Below are 21,418 nucleotides of genomic sequence, written 5' to 3'. Positions count from 1 at the left end.
CCTTTCCAGCTCATTTTCCTTGTCTTCGTTATCACCTACAGAAATAAAATTTGAGAAAAAAAAAAAACACGGTCAAAGGTGGCTAAAAAAGTTGTGCACCTACAGTGTTGAAAATTAGCACTCACCCACTCACAAATGTGAGTGTGAAAAGAGTTGCACGAGTACTGATCAGTTGATCACTGTGACTGTGGATTGCAATATGAAATTGAGGATAGTATTACCTTTCGCTTTCTTGTCATGTGTTTTTCTCTTCTTGGGGGGTTGCTGATCAGCTGAAAAATAAATCCCATTAATTGCATATCAATCATACAACTTTGTAACTCTTTTGCAAATAAGAACAAAACTCACGAAAGTGTGCACATAATATTATTTCATCAATGGTGATTAAAATCCAGTACATTACACCACACTGTAAAATGAAATCTAAACCAAAGCACTTATTTATTTAATATAATTAGTAAGAACAACAGCATGAGAAATAAAAATGGGAAAAAACTTACTTTATCACCCTTCCCTTGATCTCTGGAAGTCTCTGCTCTCTCTCTGTCCTCATTATCATCTATATTATGTCAATTGAAACAAGCCAATTGGTTAGCTTTTAATACAATTAAGGATAACAAAAATAAAAGAACTTGTAATACAGTAAATGCCAATCAAACATGCAGCAGTCAAACCCAACTGAACACCGTTTATTGTTCAAGTGGTTTTAGGTTTTATTTCATATTTTCAATTGAATGACTTTACTGAAATAATTTATGAGAGATATTTTGAAATGCACTTTGATTGAATCGAAACAGTATTTTTGTGAAATTGATTTGCATTCTATATTTCTCTTTTTTTACCTTGGTCCCGTACATTTTCCCTCACTTTCTGGGATGGGTTCCGTTTCCTTTTACTGCTTGTACCATCTGGGAGAAATATAACAAAATTGCTTCTGATTATAAATGTAGTTGTATGTTACATCATTTCATTTTTTAAAACAAGTGAGTCTATAAACATCAATAATTAAAACTTTACCGTTGACATCACTGTGAGCGTCAGCAACTTTCTGAACCAAACTTGCCTCAAACTCCAGAGCCTTTTCCTTTGTTCCTAATAATAGAGATAAGAAGACTTGAACCTGACCTGGCCCTTTTCAAAGAACGAAAATGCAGCATGGAGAGTTAAGTAACTTTAGGGGAATAAAATTTCTCAGTTCGCTTTGAAACTCCCGCCATCAGTTGCCCTGTTTTGAATTAGGCCGCTTAGATTTTTTTGGAATGTGGACTTTGGTCTGTGAGCCGATTAACGGCCATCTAATGATCACTCTCAGTTAAACGTACTGGTATAAAAATCATCTCGGTTTGCTTGCTTTAAGTTGAAGAAAATTCGATCCGGAGTATAAAGAGGAGATTAAAAAGGGTAATTCATCTTCCGACTGAAACAAAATTGTTTTCACTTAATAACGGAGAAAGGCTAAACTGACTTGTGCTGCTTGCAATGAATTAACCAAAAAGTCTATTAGCTCTGATTTCTCACCGTTGGCCTAATTTACCACCGCATACGTACATGTGATGCTTTCAATGTTTTGAGTTTCAGTGACTGGACAAATATATTTTAAAACCTCAACCATTAAAGAGTTTAAGGTACTGCACTCACTGCATACTTTCAAAATCTCCGCCTTGTAAATAGCAATCCTTCCCTTACTAATACCCACCGATACATCTACCGTGCTGCCTTCTTTAAGTTCGACGTTCTCGCCAACAACTTTCTTTTCATGAACGACACTTACGCTATTTTCGTTCACCCATTGAACAACAATGAAAACCATCTTAAGTTAATTGCAGATCGAAGAAAGGAAGTTAAGTACAATCGTGTATATTCCACGCACAAGCGATCAACCGAGAAGATTGAAAAAAAGGCGGCAATTAGTCACGTGAAATCATGCTTCGTGAGCGCTCCTGTGATTGGTTCACATGAGAGAACCCGCTGGACTAACCGATTGCAGTATCAAGAAATCAATAGCGAAGCGCCCTCAGGCGATCCATGTGACATAGTCTAGATGATGGATCCAAGTTGTGTGGGAAATTTTGTGGGAAAACCACTCTATACAGAGATTAATCACGAGAATGGAACATATTTTAAATGTTCGATTTGTTGCCGATCGTTGTCGAGGAAACAAAGGATCGAAAGTCACTTAAGCTCTGTCCACGGCAAAGGTAAGAAATTGATCCACATTTTCGAATCGTTTTTGCATTCAAGAGGTTTCAAAACTATATCATTAAGTCTTTATGTGATCTCTTTGTTCTCTAAAAGCGGAATATAGCAAACGAAAGTATAAGAAATACCTTGATGATCCCGGTGTTCCAGTACCAAAGTCAACCAAATACGACCTCATGAAAAATTCAAACATGTCTTCACAGTCCAACTCATCTTCTTCGTTGACCCTTCAGTCTTACTTTTTTGCTCAACAAGAAATAGAAAGGGAACAAGATCATTCGACTTCATGTGAATATGAAGGCACATTGCAGGAAATAGAGAACGGATATGCGGAGTCCCAAACCAGCTTGGAGAAAATCCAGAGCACGAGCACTGTAAATGAAAATGAAGCCGAAATGCTGCCTTCTTGTGAAACATTTACATGTGGTTCAGGAGACTCTGACAGCGAGTGTGGTGAAATTTCGTCCGACAGCGACTCTGATTCAGTAACTTCTGGGTTTTTCTTAGAGTCTGGGGACTCAGATACCGATTGCCAAGATTGAATCGATTCGAAAATCATTTTCAGCCCAAGAAGAAGCATGCATGTCCATTCTTTCTTTAATTGCAAGACACTGCATCACGACAGAGGCTGCAAAAGATATCATTGATTTGTTGAAATTGCTTTGCCCAGCAAACGAGCTATTGCAATCTTTAACTTACTCAAAGGTGCAGGAAGTGTGTGGAAATTGTACTGTTTTCACCTATGACATTTGTGAAAATTGTCTTGGTCTGTTTCCAACAAATGTGGAGGATCAAGTGGTCTGTTCAACGACAGGCTGCAATGGGTATGTACATATCAGCACTTTGTGGGCATGTATAATTTGAAATGCATCTGCTCAATAAATTATTATTGTGGTGCTTGACATTAACCATTATCCATGCAGGAATTTTTAACTCTACCCAAATTCACAACTAATCTTCACCGACCTGATATTGCATGATACCATGGATTTTGGGCTGTATTCGGGTGTGGTAAATAACTAATCGTACCTTATTGTTACGACGCTTTGGCGGCTTATCACAATTGTTTTGTCTTGCCATGAGTATTTTGGCTCCACTGCATTTCTCCAAAATACGAACCATGGCTCGACAAAACTCACCTGATATAGTACTGAAACATACAAAAAAGGTACAATTACTCATAAATTTCAATTAACCGGCTTGACATTGCATAATTTCATGGATTTTGAGCTGAATTTTGGTACAATTCGCTTAACTGAGAAAATTAAATTTTTTCTTGCAGTCTGAGGTATAAGGGAAGTATCCACAAGCAAGGGAAGAAGCTTCACAAAAATAGTTTTGTAACTGTTGACATCTTCAGTCAACTGAAGTGTTTGTTAGAACGTAAGTAGAGCCTCTGCAGTCTTGAAACTGAATTGTTTTACAATTATTAACAGGCAATATCTGAGTGAACGAGGTATTTATTTTTATGGCATTGCCTCTGTAAGATCAAAATAACTGTTGGAATAATTTATTTCGCAGCGGGGAGGTTAATGGTTTACTAGTAACTATAAAGCTATAAACTTTGCTATACCTGTACATGAATGAATTCTGCATGTAAAATAATTTTATTTAGTCAGTAAACTACTAAATCATTAAAAAAAACCAAGCAATTGTATATATGATTCAGAACTTGAAAATTCAATTGAATAAATTATGTATCAAAGTAAAATAGATATAGATAGATAGACAAACAGACAGATAGATAGATACGACAAATTTAAAAAAATTGAAAGACTTATGATTCACAACTTGGTAACTAAGCAAATATCAATTTTTTTTTTTTGGGAAGGAGAAGGAATATGGCAAACTATTCAGGCGAGAAGTGAGCAACGTGGAAAGGAAATAATCACAGACATTATTGATGGGAAATATTATACAAGATTATGTGGACCTGGACAGTTCCTGAGTGATATATCCAACATAAGTTTCATCTTCAACACAGATGGTGCCCCTTTATATTCCTCCTCAAGTGTATCCCTTTGGCCTGTGTTTTTAGCTATCAATGAACTTCCATCTCCAGACAGGTACAAACAAATTATTGAAATCTATCATTTCCTGTAAACATAATTATTCTACCATTTACACACTGAGGTGCCTAAAACTATATTCAACTGGAGCCTCATCAGAAGACTATTAAATGAACAAATTATTGTTGGTTGTAAGAACTAAAACAGAAATGTTTCTTTTTACTTATTTAATTTAACTTTTTTACATTATAGGTTTTCAAAGACAAATATGATGCTCTGGGGTATTTGGCAGGGGAAGGGAAAACCCCCGTTTAATGCATTCTTTGAGCCTTTTGCCACTCAAATGAACAAACTGTATAAGGAAGGTGGGTGTTTGAGACATGCCTTCAAACAGTATTAAAACCATCCTATGGCAACTTAAGTGTTAATTCAAGTGCTCTCATTGTTATAGTTGAATCTACACTGTATTTTTGTAATTTAAACTTGACAAGTAGCTACTTAAGGTGATTCCTCAGTATTGCATTGCGCATGATTTTCGTGTCATTAGCGTGCACACATGAGCCTGTGCGCGTACAAAATGTAAGAGATTTCCCTTAAACTAAGCTTGATAGTGAAATAAATGCTCTTTTCTCTTAAACGAGCACGGTGACCCCCACTTTTTATTTCATAATTTCAATGAGAACAATATCCTCGATAACTGAGAAAATTAGCAGAAATCTGTGGCTACTTTTTTGGCAAATGAAATAAATACTACAGAGGGAGATTACCAAAAGTCACCTAAATAACCATATTTGTCAGCATTGTGACGTGAAAACAAGCATGGTGACCCCCTCTTTTTACAATGTTTTAATATCTCCTTGTCCTGTAACAACAGCATACCAAGTTTCATCTGAAATCTGTGGCAGGTTTTTTTACTAGGGAATCACCTTAAGCCCGGAGCCTAACAAGCTTCAGGTCATCAAGCGTAAATAAAATATGTTAATGTTATGTAAATAATTTTATGTTAATTTTGCATGTACTGCTCAATAGTGATAAAAGTCCACTACAGTAAATTTTTATTCACTTATTCACCCAGGGTATATTTTTCACTTTTCATTTTAGGAGTAGCCATTTTAGGAGTAGGTGTCAAAGCTGCTGTACTGCTTGGCTCAAGTGATTTACAAGGGAAGTCATACCTTTTATATATGACTCAACATAATGGAGAGGATGGTTGTCTGACATGTGAGGAAAGTGGATTTGTAGCTGCTCAAGGAAAAGGGCATACCCGATGTTACCCATACAGGTCTCCAACTGAGAGGGCTCCCAACAGGACTATGACAACATTTCTTGAAAATGCTGTTAAAGCAAATCAAAGCAAAAAAAAGGTGATTTAGTTTGGAATCTTGTATGGATTGGTGCATAGAGCAAATTATGTTTTAGCCATTCATGAAAATTAATTTACTTAAACCATTATTTTCATCTCAAGCTTAATGGTACCAAAGAAAAACAAGTTTACATGCTAGCAAGCTGTTTCTATTTACAAGTCTTTTTTTCTTACTATGACAGTAGTATATTTTACAAGTATTCCAGCATGCACTTTGCTCTTGTTTTGCATTTAGCCGTGAATGTTAGATGTACGTGTACATATTGTGAGTACTTTTTAAAAAATACATGTGATGTTACGTGTAAATTTACATAAAATTTAAATGTTGTTCATGGCGGCCATTCACCTGGCTAATTGAGTTCAATTTGTTACGTGTAGGTTGCAGGATTGTTTGATGTCACCTGCTTGGCCCTAATGCCCTGGTTTGACATTGTTCTTGGGATGGTTCCTGACTACATGCATGGATGTTTGTTGGGTATAACAAAGACTCTTCTATATAAATGGTTTTCTTCAACCAACCATAAGAGGGACTTTTTTATTGGTGGCCAGGTATGATTTGATTAGCAAATAAAAAGAATTAATTCTTAGCTTTCTATACTAGAAATTTAATGCTTTTGAATGTTTTTTAAAATATCCCACAAGTGACTTCTGGTCACAGTCAATATTTTGTCAAAAGAAATGTCAAGACTTTATTTTAAGTACGTTCTTTTTATGCACGTGTAGATAAAAAAGATTAACAAACGCATACTTCAGATGCGACCCCCAGATGTATTAGCCAGACTTCAGAGAGACCTGGAGAAACATTTCAAGAACTTTAAAGGGTGTAATTACAATCAACAGACGTTGAAAATGTTTTTGATATTATTTTGTAGAAGTTATAAAGCCACAGTATTAACTTTTATACCCTGCGATAGGAAATACAGCCAATCAGAATACAGGAAAGCTGTTGTCTATTCGATGGTATTACACCCAACCTTCCCATTGTGTGATGAGCATATGTTGCATTGATTGTATTGGCCCCCTTTCTTTTCTATAGCATGCCATAAAATAGTTCAAAATGCAATGCTCTCTTGTGGACCTATACCATACATGTAGAATATCCCACTTGTCATTTGTATTTTCTTGGTATACACACTAACTTGTGCGTATACCAAGAAAATACAACTGAGTCATGGTATGTTCCATGGTATACGACATGAAAACATTGCATTATTGACTGGTATTCACGCAATGCCTTTTACAAAAAATATATGACTTGTCATGTTTTGTTTTTCTAGCCTCTGAGTTGCAGTCGTGGCTTCTTTATTATGCTTTGCCATGTTTGTTGGTTATCTGCCAGATAAATACCTCCAACATTTTGCTCGATTCTCAGAAGCAATATATATACTTCTTGGTAGTGAAATCACTCCAAGCCAGTTGAAGCGAGCAAGAGATCTACTAGACAGATTCTACAAGGACTTTCAGGCTCTCTATGGTATGAAGTGCATTTCAGTTCCATCTTCCTTATTATGATAGGCTTCATCTATGTCTCAGCTAACAAATGCTAAAGTGCAAAGCATGTGCTCATAATTCCTATGAAATATCATGGTTTAAATCAGATATTAAATTGAGATTATGTCCAAGGCCACTACATGTACTTCCCTGTACATGTGAACATCATTAAATGTCCCTGATATTGAGTGACTTTTTTTCTAAATTATTGACTGACACTATATTTTGTATAATCTCAGTCGATTTGGATGTTGCATGCCCAGAGCCGTCTTATGAGTGACGTTGAGCTAATCACAGCTGGAGCAACCAAGGAGTTCATAACAAGAATGTTGATCACAAAAAGAGGGTATATCAACCATGATTGTGTTTTAATTGTATTGCTTTCCAGTTTTTAAACAAGCAATTAGAAATAATGATATAATATTTTACTAGCAGAAGCATTTAATAATGATCTCTATACTGAAGTAAAGTCTACATAAGCCATTGTAGCTTAGCAGTTTGGTTCTTAACTTCCATTTCTGCAACAATGAAGGGACTTAATTATTGTTTGTCTCCCCCAGCTGGATGGGAAGCTAGTCCATCACAGGCTACTTGCCAACTTATGACAGGACTCCATGATGCATGTCAGTATAGGAATGTACTAATTGGTGAAAACAGGCAATGTGAAATCATGTATTGTCAAATAACTCATTTGACAGTCTCTCAGAATGCTAACCGGTTAGGCCTCTGCATCTCTGGAATATACTGTAGCTGAAAACTGACTGTTAAACCAATTAAATCTTCATTATTCCCTGGTGACTGCTTGACAGTAAGGTGGTTTATGGCTTAATTTACTTTTTAACTCTTTAAGGCATGATTAATTAATTTGTTTACAGGTTGAAGAACCTTAAAGATGCTAAGGACTGTCAGGTTGCTGGAGGAGCAAAATAGCTGGCAGGGCTTCCAGTACATTTGGTTAATGAGGTCTTCTGCAAGTGTGGACCTGACAACTACAAAGTCTTGAGGATTGTGAGGAATGGGCAGGTTTTTTTCGGGCGGGAATACACTCGGATGATCAAGAGAAATGCCTCTGTGGTCTTGCTGTCAAATGGGATAGTGGGAGACATTCATTTCTTCATTTGGAACAAGATGTCAGGAAGAATACTTGTGGTTTATAAAGTAATAGAGCCCAACCTGGACAACCCATTCTTCTTTGAAGATGCTGGTTGTCACATTCTATGAATGAAGTCTCAAAGGTACTCCATTAACCTCAATACTTATTATTTGTTTGAGTCACGCAAGCACTAATAGCAATAAAAAAGTTTAAGGCTATGCTCACCTTTATTAAAAATAAACAAATATTTCAGTTGGACACCCAACTGAAAAAAAAAAGGATACCAGCTTGCACATAATATATGTAGTGATCGGGTAAGACGAAGGAAGACAAGTACAGTGTACATGCGTTCAGTCTTGGTCCATTTGCCTGTTTGCATGGCCGCAGCGAGCTTTGTAAGCTGTTTGTCTTTTGCGGTTTCTTCTTTGATTCTGTCCAGAACTACAGCATGCTCTGATTGGACAGTGGCGATGACATATTTCTCAAGACGGTCATTCCCTGTCTCCGGCAGTGGGTGTCTGGACATGTAGTCAGTCATGTTGGTTTTACCCGGGATGTGAATCATTTCGAAGTCGAGGTTCTGCATTTTCAAGGCCAGTCTTTCAATGCGTGGTGGCAGTTTAGCTGTTGGGTTGTTGAAGAGTGGAAGCAGTGGCTTGTGGTCCGTTGCTAACTGGAACTTTGGTGCGCCAAGCAGGTGTGCAGTGTTTCGTGTTCTGAATGGTACGGGATTAGGACTGGGGCTGCTGTGATGGCGGCTTTCAGGTCCTTGAAGGCTGTTTCTTGTTCTGTCGACCACTCAAACTTTGCGTTGATTTTTGTGAGCTTTCTCAGTGGTTCGCACCGGCTGGAGAAGTTCCTGATGTACCTGGATAGGTAGGCTACCATTTGGAGAAAAGAGACTAATTCCTCTTTGGATGCTGGTGGAGCACAGTTTTGGACCGCTTGAATCTTGGTTGGACTTGGTTTAAGACCTTCTTGTGTAAACAAGTGTCTGTGGAAGTCGATGGACGCTTTTCCAAATTCGCACTTTTCACGTCGCAGGGTCAGGTTGTGATCCTCCAATCTCTGTAGCAGTTGTGCAAGAGATTTGTTGTGCTCATCCCAGTCTGTACCACCGATCATAATGTCGTCACGGTTATTGAGAACCTTTGGGATGCCTGATATGATCTTGCTTATTTCTGCATCGAACAGATCTTGGCTGTTTACTCCGCCAAAGGCCAGACGTTTGTACCTGTAGTTGCCCCATGGAGTGGAGAAGGTCGTGGTTTTTCGTGATTCGGGGTCGAGGCAGAACTGGTGGTAGCCATGGTTAAGGTCAAGTTTACTGAAGATCTTACAGTCTCTGAATACTGTTACAAAGTCCTCTGTGATTGGGGCTTGGACGTTGCGTGTGCGGAGCATTGATTTGTTCAGGAGACGGAGGTCCAGGCTAACTCTGATGTCTTTAGGGTTCTTGGGCTTTGGTTGCACGACGATTGGTGAGCACCAGGTGATTGCTTCGTGGTCAGGGACTTTCTCCATGATGTCATTTTTGATAAACTCTTCAATTTTGTCTTGGAGGGGTTCAATGAGATGGTATGGGACGCGTCTAGGTTTCTGGGCGATTGGTATGGCGTCTTCTTTCATAGGTAGATGAATTTGTATCTCTTGGCCATCTCTTGTTGCCTTGCCAACACCTTCCAAAAGATTTTTGTACCGATTTAGGATTTTCTCTAGCTCAGGATTCTCATTTTCGATTTTCTTCACGGCTTTGTTTGGTTCTTTTAATCCGCCTGTTTCATCGATCTTTAGCATTCCAAGTTCATCTAACTGGGTCTTCCCAGTAGAGGTAGTGAGTCAATCTTTCCTTGGACTACCATGATTGTTGCTTCTGTTTCTCTCGTCTGGCTTTCGATTTTCACAGTACATTCTCCCATGATTGGCAGGTCATGGGTGAGTGCTTTTAATTTGATTTTCGATTCTTTCTGTTTGCAGTTTTCGGAACTGATATTCATCCATTATGTTGGTGTCCGTGCCGGTATCTGGCTCGACTGTGGTTTCAATGCCGTTGATGAGGATGGTGCAGGTCTTCTGAATGCTTTGGCTGGCTTTGTGTATCTTTAGGTGGTGGATGAAACAATCATCGCTCGAAGTGTCACTGGAATCCGACTTCCGGTCGATTTCCTCGTGACCTGACACTTGGTGGATTTTTCCATTTCGATTGTTTGATCTTCGATAATTTCGTCATCCTCGCTGATCGCGTCTTGTTCGAGAATCTTTTGGATAGCGAGTTTGCTGTGGACGAAAGCCTTTCTTCTCTTGAGGGTTGCTTTTGCAGACGTTTGCGTAATGATTTCGTTTTCCACATGCGGTGCAAGTGGCGCCGATCGCCGGGCATTTCTGTGTGTGTTTACGCCCACATCGACCACATGGTTTTTGAGTTGGCATTTCTTCGATGCGTTTAACATCTTTTTCTTCATGGGAAATCTTTTCCATTTCGGATGCTTGCTGGTTGGTCTCTTCGTCAATAGCGGCTTCATCCAGAATTTCTTGAAGACTCCAGCCTTGTCGAATGGCTTTAACCCGAATTCTTCTATTACGCATTGTTTTTATTAAGTGGTCTCGGATGGCGTCGTTTTCATCGTGATATTCGCATTTCTTGGCGATTTCTCGTACACGAGCGAAGTATTTGGCGAGTGATTCGTCTTCTTGCTGTAGATTTCCAAGTTGAAATCTCGCGTAATCTTTATTTTTCTTTGGGAGGAAATGCTTGTCCAGCTTTCGAATGAATTTCGTGTATTCATCCGCGGGCGGATCTGTACTTTCGACATCTGGTAGAGAGTCTTCGAGATCGGCGATATCGCGTCCGCCGTAGATGATTAGACCATCCTTTTTCAACTCCGGGTCTTGAATGCCGAAAAAACGGAATTGACATTCGATATCCTTCTTCCATTTATCCCATCTGTTGGCGGTGTTAGTGGGATCGCGGTCGATGACGAAGGGTGTAATATTGAGCTGTCTGTTTGTAACAGTGATGTTTTGCTGTGCCGGTTGTGCTTGGGCTTGTGGAGCGGCGCTACTGCTCGGAGCCGAAGCATTTTCCATTTTCTATCTGCGTTTTGTTTCTTCGCTTCTTTTTCTTATATCCCGTCTCGTCGCCAATGTAGATCCTGAGAATGGACAGAATCATCCCCCCTGAATCACTGAGAGACAAGATTATCCAGATAGCCCACAAGCAAGGACACTTAGGTATCAGCAAGACTAAAGAAATGCTACGCCGAAAGTACTGGTTTCCCGCCATGAACTCTCGCATTGACACCGTTGTGAGCACTTGCTTTGACTGCCAGATAGCAACAAACACGCAGCATACTGAACCAGCCAAGATGACAAAACTGCCAGAGAGACCTTGGGAAACCATTGAAATCGACTTCTGTGGACCATTCCCAAGCAAAGAGTACGCACTGGTCATAACTGACCAATACTCAAGATACCCAGAGGTTGAATTTGTCTACTTGACAGCCATCAAGCCGGTACGGCAGAAGTTAAAGAAAGTCTTCGCCACTCACGGAGTCCCCAAGACAGTCCAATCAGACAATGGACCACCGTTTAACTCAGAAGACTTTAAAGAATTTGCAGCAGAAATGGGGTTCACGCACAAGAAAATCACGCCACAACATCCCAAAGCCCAGGAACAGGTGGAAGGTTTCAACAAGCTCATGAACAAGACAGCCGCTATAGCACGCGCAGAAGGCATTGATCTCCATGAAGCAACCTGTGACATGCTACAAGCATACCAAGAGACACCTCATCCAGCCACAGGAAATGCGCCATATGATCTCCTCATGAATCGAGCAATCCGTACCAGACTTGACCACTACCCGACAGAGAGAGCCAGCAGGGACGAAGTAGTCAGGAAAAGAGACAGCAAATACAAAGAGAAATTGAAGTCTTACCATGACCGAAGACACAGAGCCAAGAAACACAAGTTCAAAGCCGGAGAAGCCGTTCTCCTGAAACGCGACAAGAAACGCAAAGGAGACACCCCATTTGAACCGTACATCTACATTGCCACAAAGGTAATTGGTTCCACAATCCATGCTAGGAGAACCAGTGATGGGAAAACAGTATGCAGAGATGTATCCAAATTCAAGCTGCTCAGAACAGCCTACGTCCCAGCAAGAGACAAGAAAACAAACCCTGTAAGACCAGTAGTACCACCAGCTGTCACCCAGGAAACAACACCAGTGGCAGCACCAATAGCCACCCAAGGAATTGTCACTCGACAAGTGCCAACTGAGGCAACGCCTACCAACCAAACCCTACCCCTGCGCAGATCACAGCGACAGACCAAATCTACATTTGATGGACACCTGAAGGACTATGCCAAATGAACATTGAATTGACTTTGAACATTGATCAGATTTCAACAATGATTATGAACACTGAACACTTGTTTCGTTACTGACAATTGACTGTGATTATTTCTAATTACTATGGTACTACGGTACCAGCATTGAATATATTTCATTGATTAGGTGCATGTCAATTAATTATTATTTATTGATTGAGTCATTGATTAGTTGCATGTTAAGTACAACCAAGAACGAATTGGATACATGAATTTTAAGGAACTGATCTGAAGAAGGAGGAGTGTAGCGATTACATCATTGATACACGTGATTTAATAATCTACCAATGTAACATGATCATCCAAGAATGAGATTACAGTAAATTACATCTTAGACTGAACGCGTGTACACTGTACTTGTCTTCCTTCGTCTTACCCGATTACTACAATATATAAACCGTGGAACAAATTATTACCAACAGACAGAAAGAGGATGAATTTAGTATATTCAAGTGTTTGTTGAAAACTTAATATTTGAGGCTTACTTTTTCTCCATCATGAATCAGTTTTTAATTAGTAGATAGGTAGTATTTAAAATTGTGATTTTTAACTTTTATTCAGATGGGATTTTTAATATTATTGATGAAATGTGGTATTTTTATGTTTTATTTTTATTCTTATGTAATATGCTTTTGATCATTGCTTTATGACATTGGGGCACTATTCACTGTATTAAAAAATCCTTTGTGTATTTATATTATATTATTTTATTACTCATGATCAAGGGTTGTCTAATGTCATGTATAATATTATCTTATAGCAATGACACTGAACTTCAACTGGCAGAAGTTGCTGAAATTAAAGAAAAGGTGTTCTTTTTGGAAGGGAACTCTGACCAACCTGCCTAGTACGCCTGCCAAATTTCAATGGAGTGTGTGGCTAAAGCAATTGGATACATTACAAGCATATAAATATTTGGATGGAGTACAGTGTAGTTTAAACAGTAAAATCCCAACACAACAAGGGACATAATTACACTTGAAAAATTCACGTTTCACTCAGATGTTGAAGTTGTTAAAATGAATACAATTTAATTTTATTACAGCTTGTACTACATGTATACCCCACAACTATTGATGTCAAAATATTGCACTAACAGTTAGTGCCTACATGTATTGTTCACAGTTCGAGTTGGTCATCATAGTATAATAACATACTCTTGAATTACATTGGTTATACTTTTAGTTCTTTTGGTATTGGTTTGTTTTAGGCATTTAACTGGGTTATGTTTGGGGTAATATACTTAGTAAAGTTATATTAAGACTTCAGCAGTAACTGTACCAGGCTGTTCTATTAAGTTTCTTAGGTAATTGCTCTCTGTCAGTGACATAAAATTCTGATTCTCATAGATTCCAAAGAATTCCAAGTCCTCTCTTCAAGCTCAGAAGCCTTCAGATTGAGCATTCTCAGAAATTCTCAGAAATTCCCAACAATTCCTAGAAATTCCCAGTAATTCTAAGTAGCATCTTTACAATTCCCAGATATTCCAAATAATTCCAAGGTTTTGCATTTGCTCTAATTTGCATGTCTTGGAAATTTTTGGAATTCCTAGGAATTCCTAGGAATTCCAAGTTCACTGGGAATTCAGTTCGCAAGGGTAGAGAGAGAATATTCCAGATGTTGATTGTTGAATGTGAGAGAAAGTAAGAATGTTCAGGAAGATTTTTTACGTCAATAGTTCAAGATTGTACTTAGAGTGTGTAGTTATACAGTCCTCAGACGGAAGGAAATAAAGATTGTGAAGTGCACAAAGGTGTGAATTTCTACACAGTGGTGCTTTGAGTCCAAAAATGGAACTTAAAGTCGACAAGATTGGTCTTGTGCGCGGAATGAAAATATGTCGTTTGGGTAAGCCATAGCGAAGAAAGTAAAAATCAGAGGGGCCCACAGAGGATCTGGCATGAAACTTTTTAATCGCTTGAAAGACAGGCTGAGTGATGAAGAGAATGCAGTGGAGAAATTCTGGTTGAAAGGACCAATTCAGTTGATGCAACTGAAGATAGAGTCACTCAAAACATTGGATGACGAAATAATTGAACTTATTGCAAGTGAAACGACCGAGGGTGTCGAAAAGCGTATCAAGAAAGAAATTGAGAACAGTGATTTGTGACCTTCCACAGGAAAACGTACATTAACGGCTTCCCGTTAAAACGCCTAAAAATGTTAACATTCTGTTTATTACCCATTTTAACGGTATGAAAACCCGTTAACATGGCGTTTGCATTTTAACACAAGCTGTTAAAACGGCAAAGATCATCCGTTAAATGTTTTATAAAGAGCCGTTTTAATGGTTAACAATAGCCGTTAATTTTATGTCACAAAACGTTTAAATGGCTCAGGAAGGCATCCGTTTTAACGGCTAACGGTAGTCGTTAAATCTTATGTCACAAAACGTTTTAATGTCATCACGCTATAAGCCGTTTGATCATAAAGCATTTTTTTGCTACTAATGCCGATTAAACATCTGCTCATTAAACAAACCGCTCAAACAACAAGAAGTAGACACGCTAATTCTTCGGAATTGTTTAATTGATATTTGATGGAGAATACAAACATGAAACTTGAATCTTGACAAAGATCACTTACGATTGATCGAAGCTCATAGCAGGATAATTGCAAACATTCGCCAGTAGAACTGTAACTAATCTCCTCCCACAAAAATGTTAATTTTACAATGGTCCAGCTTTCTGTGAGTCGATTCGCAAAATTTGAAGTTTTCAGGATCCATCATTTTTCTGTCTTCGCCTGCTACTGGGTGTTATCTTAATCCTATGCCACCATCTTTTTATGCTTGTCAGAGCACGTGACATTGTTATTACGTAAACAAACTTTTTCCGCGCGTTCAGGTCTAAATTGAAGGTAACTGATTTGCATTTCAAAGACTTTACTAAGAAAAGATGAGATCTGAAGGGAATTATCTGCTTGGAAACAATGTTGCTATGTTTTTTTTTTCCGCGATTTGTAATAGCTGGCCAATGGCATTTAGTATTTCGTATGTATGAGTTTGGATGCGGCAGATTTTTTCCATTGCTCGATTCGCATGCGAACATCACTATCTCGATCTCTGTTTTGCAAAAATTATGTCTATCAACGATAAAATCAAGGTTCTCTGGAAAACTAGCTGTGAGTGGAGGGACAAACTTCACTTTCCAAAGCGGAGAGACTTCCAGCTTCGTGAAGGGGAATCGGAAGGTTCATTACTTCCGCTGGATATTGGAGATGCTGCCAAGATAAAATTTGGTTCTCGCTGGTACAATGTGGAGGTCGCAGAAAGTTGGTCACCAAAGTCAAGGAAAGGTATGTGTCGCTAGATTGGGAGAACTTAAGAGCAGTTTCAAAAGTTTGTGTTTGATTGTTTATCTGTTTGTTTTTTCTTCTTCAGGGGCTGCAAAAAAGAACTGTTGTCAAGCTGAGTCAACCGCTCCCAGCTCCACACAAGCAGATGGGTTCAAAGACAACCCGTACGCAACGTTGCAAGCCGAACAGCGGAAACGTGAGGTGCAGTGGAAAAGCCAGCGAGCTGCGAAGAAAAGTAAACCAGAGGAACCGGCTGTCCACCAAACTGTAGGAATACCGAGCGAGACGAGGCCCAGCAAAGTTATTTGTACTGAGATCAAAAATGCTGCGGACCAGTCAGACCAGACCGACCAATTAAAGAAACAGCTGGAGGCCAAAAGCCAAGAATGTTCCAACTTAAAAAGGCAACTGGAAATATCACAAAAGACGAGAGTGGCCGAGGCAGAGGCTTTAAGGAAGCAGGCACGAGCTAATGAGGATATTATCAAGGTTAGTGTTTAACATTTTGCTGCAGTTTCACGCGACAACAGTGAACAGGAATCAAAAATTGATACGTAATTAGCCGAATAAGTCGAGTGAAAGTGGAACAATCACTGTAGAAATCAGAATGATAAACGTAACGGGAAACATCGTCAGGCTACTGCTACAGAGTTCATGCTAAACAATGCACGGAATCAAACAAAGGTATTTAGACTCAATCGCACTTTAAACTACTCCAAGATCTGGTTACCGGTCACCTCGCCACTAGGAGAGTAATCGGACGGAGTGATATTTAATGTTACCAAGTGAAATGATCATATGGCGAACTGAACGGATACCTTTTTATAGTCTAATTAACGTAGTTTGCATTAGTTATCAGTATAAGCATATTGTTACTATTATTATTACTATTACCATTACTATTACCATGATCATCATCATTATTATTATTGTTATTTGACTGCCTTGTTAATCAAATGCTGTGTATTCAAGATGTTAAACCAGCACTGAATGTGTAGTGACTCTCTTCATGCTTAAGTATTCATGTAATTAGCTTGGCACTCTTTTATGCAAATTCGCTTCAACTTAGCCTCTTCACAAACCGCTTTTTATCTTTAATTATGTAACCTTGAAATTGATTTTAGTCGAGTTAGCACGAGGTTCCAGTTAGCAAAGAAGTGATTTATCAAACTTGTATCAATACTGATAATATTCCCCATGTTTACAGATGGTGGGAAGGATGCAAGACTGCCTGGAGGCAATTGAAAATAAGATGGACTCTGCCTTTGGAAGATTGGACTCTCGGTTGCAATCTTTGGAAGCACGGACAGTCATCACCCCTAGCAATATGGTAACTTTTTTCTTAATGGTCTGTTATCCTACATAAATCTTGACTGTTTAAGACACTACACCCATATACCTTCCATTCTGGTTGTCCTACTCACCTGAAATGTGTACACAGTTCTTGTGGTGCCATTGCAACATTGATCTCCAGAATATCAGTTTCTTATTGATTATTGCTAGCAAATAAATCTCTATTCCAACAATCCCGCATCATATCTGTGTACAATGGAGGTCTTGTCGTATGTCTCTTATGGGTGCTAATTTTTTTGCAGTTTAGCAGCACTATCAACTATGATGCCCCAGATGTCGTGGACACATCGTGCCTGGATGCTGATGCATTGCCAACCATTGATGTTGAAGCCTTTAGGCAGGTTTGTGACGAGACAGCCAGGACCCCTGATCAGCCCCCCCAGAAGAGTGTATCCAGTGAGCCGCAAACGCCCCCTCCCTGTGCCCTGACTGAAACAGAGCTCATAGTCAGAGAAGGGCTGATCCAGACATGCGTCACACCAAGGAAAGTGCAAGCCCTCAAGCAGACACTGGACAAGGCCGAAGAGATCCACAAGTGTGCCTTGAAGTTGCTCCCCTTCTTCTTTAGTAAGGAAGAATTAGCAAGTTGCAATACGGATGGCAGTTATGGAAAGGGGTCCCTAGATGCAACCAGACTAAATAATCTTAAGATTTTGCTGTTCACCAAATTTCCAAATAGCTCACCATTACAGAAAGATAAGCTCTGGAGAGCTATTAAAAGTAAAATAAATGCCAAGTGTCGTGCCGGCAAGTTTGCTACCTTAAGGGATATTCAGGAACCTTAAGTTCAGTAGTTTATCTTAAGAACTGTTCAAGTCAGATAGGAGAGAAAGCATGTAAGACAAGTAATTTTGTAAACATTAAATGGAAAATATTGAAAGAAGTGTTTATATACTTATGTTTTTTTGTGGAGTGGGGGATGACATATATTTTAGAGTCGGCTCTTAAATTCATTCACGTCTCAAACAAATGGCAGGAAAAAGTCCTATAATTTGTTTATTTAATATCTCAACAAACATTTACAGAAGAAAAAGCTATATCTCATTTGGAAGATTGCATTCATGGTAGCTAGTACTGTTTTTATAAAAGTTAAATGAATAAAATTTGGCCAAGAAAAACCAGTTGCAGGTTGGAAGTTTGCTTACCTCAAATTTTCGCTTCTAATCTCGAACTAACCACAAATTTTTTTTTTATTTACTTGAAATACCTTTCGGATTGTTGTCAGCCTCAAAAAACATCTTCAGGATCTTTACAAATCGTCCAAATTGGGCAAATCGTTCATTCAACAATGTCAGCCATTTTGAAACCTTGGAAAAATGGTCGTGTATGCCACATTGAACTGTCTGAGCTCAAATTTGCAGGGAGACTGTGTAACTCTCTTGTCACGCATTCCACCAAATCGGAAATTTTTATTGACTGACAACGATAGCATCGGATATGATTGAGTATTTTATAGAATTAATTCTCGATGAATTACAACCACAAACCTGCACAATTACAACCACAAGCTCGCACAATTACAACCACAAGCTTGCACAAACTAGGAGAAGTGTTTTTGCTATGAGTTATTCTGCAAGCACGTGAGCGACCGGGAAGTGGACGCAAATAAAAGCAAAAAACTATTAGCTATTCAATTTTTGTCTTTCCACAGAGCCACCCACTTGTGTTTTATGCTTTGTTTCAAATCCTGTGCGGTTTATACTTTTGCTAATTGCGATCTCGAGATAAGATAGAGGGTCTCAAGACAGACTAAGCGGAATTAAGAAATCAAACTACGGTGAATTATTACGGAGAACATTCGTTTAACCCCTAAATAACATATCTGTATAATTTACAAATTAAAGCACGAAGAATGTAATTTCCAGTTCAAACATATAACAAACTATTTGCTTCGGATAAAATACGTATTGACATATTTTAAGAGTAACAGTACTAGTTTGTTTTTGTCCCTTGTGTCACGGAGCTGGCGCAACAAAGTTCTCAGTTCCTTGTCTGCAGAATTGCCGAATCTCTCAATACAAGTAGTTTTTACGCTCTTGGCTGAGGCCCTCTGGCTTGATCTCTGGTGGTAAGACTGCAACTGGTGGGATAACGGTACGGTTTTTAAGTAACACAAACCGTTGTTCAGGAGATGATACAGATTCTTTGCAGTAGACCACTCCTGGCTTGTCCTTGGTAAATCGGAAGTGATGAAAGTTCGTGATGTTTCTGATTTTCTTAAAATACTGTCCCAGAAATGTAGACCAGTCGTAAGCAGGTACAATAATTCGGCCGTCATGTGTTGCTACTAGTTGCGCCTTGTTGACTCCTGTGCAGCTGGAGGCATCCACCATTCCAGCAAGTTCATAGAGCAAAGGAATGAAATTGACTTTGTATGATTTTTTTAGCATTCCAAAACAACGATCAGGGCCAAATTTTGTGTGACCTGCTATAAGGAATGAGTACTTGATAGATCGGTGAAGTTTGGTTGCAATCCTCCATGCAAGATACCAGAGAAAATAATTGTTTTTATTTTGGCCCACACAATTGTCAGCGTGCAAATGAACATCATTTTCTCCTAGTCCATGTCGCGCGAAGAAGTGATAAACATAGCTTATAGTCGCATTGGCGCCTTTTCCAACAGTGGAAGCTGAGAACAGTGGTACTCCTTCACACATGATGCCAAAAATACCACATTTTCGCGGCGCTTTGAAATAGATGGGCCCTGGTTGGAGTGGGTTACTCGGTATGTGCACCTGTTGGGCATAATCGAATGAATAGTGCATAGTTCCATCAAAAGAACAAGCCTCGCGACTTTCATTGAAATCCACCTGATCCTCTATGCGCGTAAAAGTTGTTGCTGCATCTGAGCAAGTGTTTCGGTACAATTCTCGTTCGGCTTGTGCACAGTTCAAGTGGTGCTGCTGAGCTTTAATGCAGTTGGATTTTTCTAGTTCGGAAAGGTTAGCTGCGCGTAAAAGTTTTGTCATATTCTGCTGACACGTTAAGCAAAGGTCTGTCATGGGTTTAGACACGACAACATGGGGATGGAACTGTTGCCACAACTCTGCAAATTTACTGTAACAGACAGCTTGTACCCCAGAAGCTTCACATGTTGAAGTGTACGTTCGCCAGACACTCATTTTAGTTTCACTGGAGGTCAGTACCTTTACTTCATTGCTCTTGAATCCAGGAATTCTTCCAGGAAGAACAATTGCGTTCTCTTCCACATAATTAGCGAGAAAATTGTGAACGTTCGCGGTAACTAACTGGGGAAGGGTGTTACTTGGAAGCCTCTTGGTGTTGCTGTGGGTTCGCGGAAAGATGCCATATTTATCGTAATGCTCCTTAAGTCTATGCAGTCTAGAGTCACTGATGCCATAAAGATGAAGAAACATTTCTTTGCAGATCAGAATAGATCAATACTGGTAATTGCATCTGGAGCTTCTGCTTCTTTTACCTCCAATGTACTCGTCCCTTCTAAACACTTGAATGTTGGCCAAAATAACCAAGTCAAGTTCTCCTGCGGTCAACTCGAACAGTTGTTTAGATTGAACAACACAGTTTCTTCGTTAAAGTCTCTTGAACATTGAACTCCTTTGGTTCCACGTGAGCAGCCACAACCATTGCGAAGGAATTTCTTAGCTTTTTGAATCTGATTTGGACTTTTCTATTTCTGGGACGAGATCTGCCATGCTTGTTTGTCGCTAAGTTTGACTGTTTTGAATTTCCTGTCGAAATACGTGCAGTCACAGATGCATCAGTTGTTGTCATGGAGATTCTCATTCCCAGGGCTCTACAATACACCTCGATTCCATGCCATGATGGAGTCGTGTTTTGGCATGAGACGTACGAAAAGAAGTGAAGTATATTTAAGCTTATTTGAAAAAAAATAATAATTCGCCAAATGAACACACGTTTTATAGTTGAATCAGGCTTCTGTGTGTGGCTGAGAATCGCTTTTTTTCGAATTGGTCATTCGCGTTCGAACTGTTACAAGTTTCGGATGGCTGATGACGAGCGGAGACAACAACAGCTTACAACGAGTAGAGGGAAGCTTTCCTAAAATATGTAAGTTTGAAACATTACTACAACTAAACAACCAGTTTTCTTCTCTTTGAGTTGTTGAGAAGCTCATTCGTTGTCTGTTCAACTGTTTTTCCGTTGTAACAGTGGGGGCTATCCGTTTTAACGGCTACAGTCAAACGATAAACACTTGTTTTAACGCTTTGCCCTTGCCGTTT

The 21,418-nt window shown here is 39.2% G+C and overlaps 1 protein-coding gene, 1 long non-coding RNA gene and 2 pseudogenes across 3 annotated transcripts in view; 2 read left to right on the top strand and 2 right to left on the bottom strand.

Moving 5' to 3' along the window:
- LOC110059889 (uncharacterized) overlaps positions 1–916 on the bottom strand; it is a 941-nt gene extending 25 nt beyond the window's left edge. Inside the window, exons 1-3 of the long non-coding RNA XR_002297822.2 lie at positions 843–916; positions 222–559; positions 1–35 (exon numbers count right to left, since the gene is read on the bottom strand). The exon at positions 1–35 is cut by the window's left edge and continues 25 nt beyond it. This is a non-coding gene — a long non-coding RNA (uncharacterized LOC110059889). The remainder of the gene's footprint in view (positions 36–221; positions 560–842) is intronic.
- Positions 917–1,903: 987 nt separating this feature from the next.
- LOC110059888 (uncharacterized) lies at positions 1,904–13,729 on the top strand (annotated as a pseudogene). Its single transcript, XR_016204863.1, has 15 exons — positions 1,904–2,198; positions 2,296–3,023; positions 3,482–3,582; positions 4,031–4,265; positions 4,461–4,606; positions 5,238–5,572; positions 5,950–6,120; positions 6,295–6,394; positions 6,849–7,062; positions 7,302–7,408; positions 7,938–8,297; positions 9,950–9,986; positions 10,133–10,249; positions 11,305–12,435; positions 13,196–13,729. The product of XR_016204863.1 is annotated as an uncharacterized LOC110059888 (transcript).
- Positions 13,730–14,836: 1,107 nt separating this feature from the next.
- LOC110048223 (uncharacterized) lies at positions 14,837–18,316 on the top strand. Its single transcript, XM_020754016.2, has 3 exons — positions 14,837–16,331; positions 17,050–17,172; positions 17,438–18,316. The coding sequence occupies exons 1-3, from the start codon at positions 15,801–15,803 to the stop codon at positions 17,978–17,980; spliced, it is 1,197 nt and encodes a 398-aa protein (XP_020609675.2). The 5' UTR covers positions 14,837–15,800; the 3' UTR covers positions 17,981–18,316.
- A 651-nt stretch (positions 18,317–18,967) lies between these two features.
- LOC149095591 (uncharacterized) lies at positions 18,968–20,941 on the bottom strand (annotated as a pseudogene).
- Between the last annotated feature and the right edge of the window lie 477 nt (positions 20,942–21,418).

This window comes from Orbicella faveolata, unplaced genomic scaffold (assembly GCF_042242905.1).
Source record: "Orbicella faveolata isolate gen_17 unplaced genomic scaffold, um_ofav_v1 contig_50, whole genome shotgun sequence".
NCBI lineage: Eukaryota > Metazoa > Cnidaria > Anthozoa > Scleractinia > Merulinidae > Orbicella > Orbicella faveolata.
The sequence above is the reverse complement of the archived record's forward strand: the minus strand, read 5'-3'. Positions and strand labels throughout refer to the sequence as shown.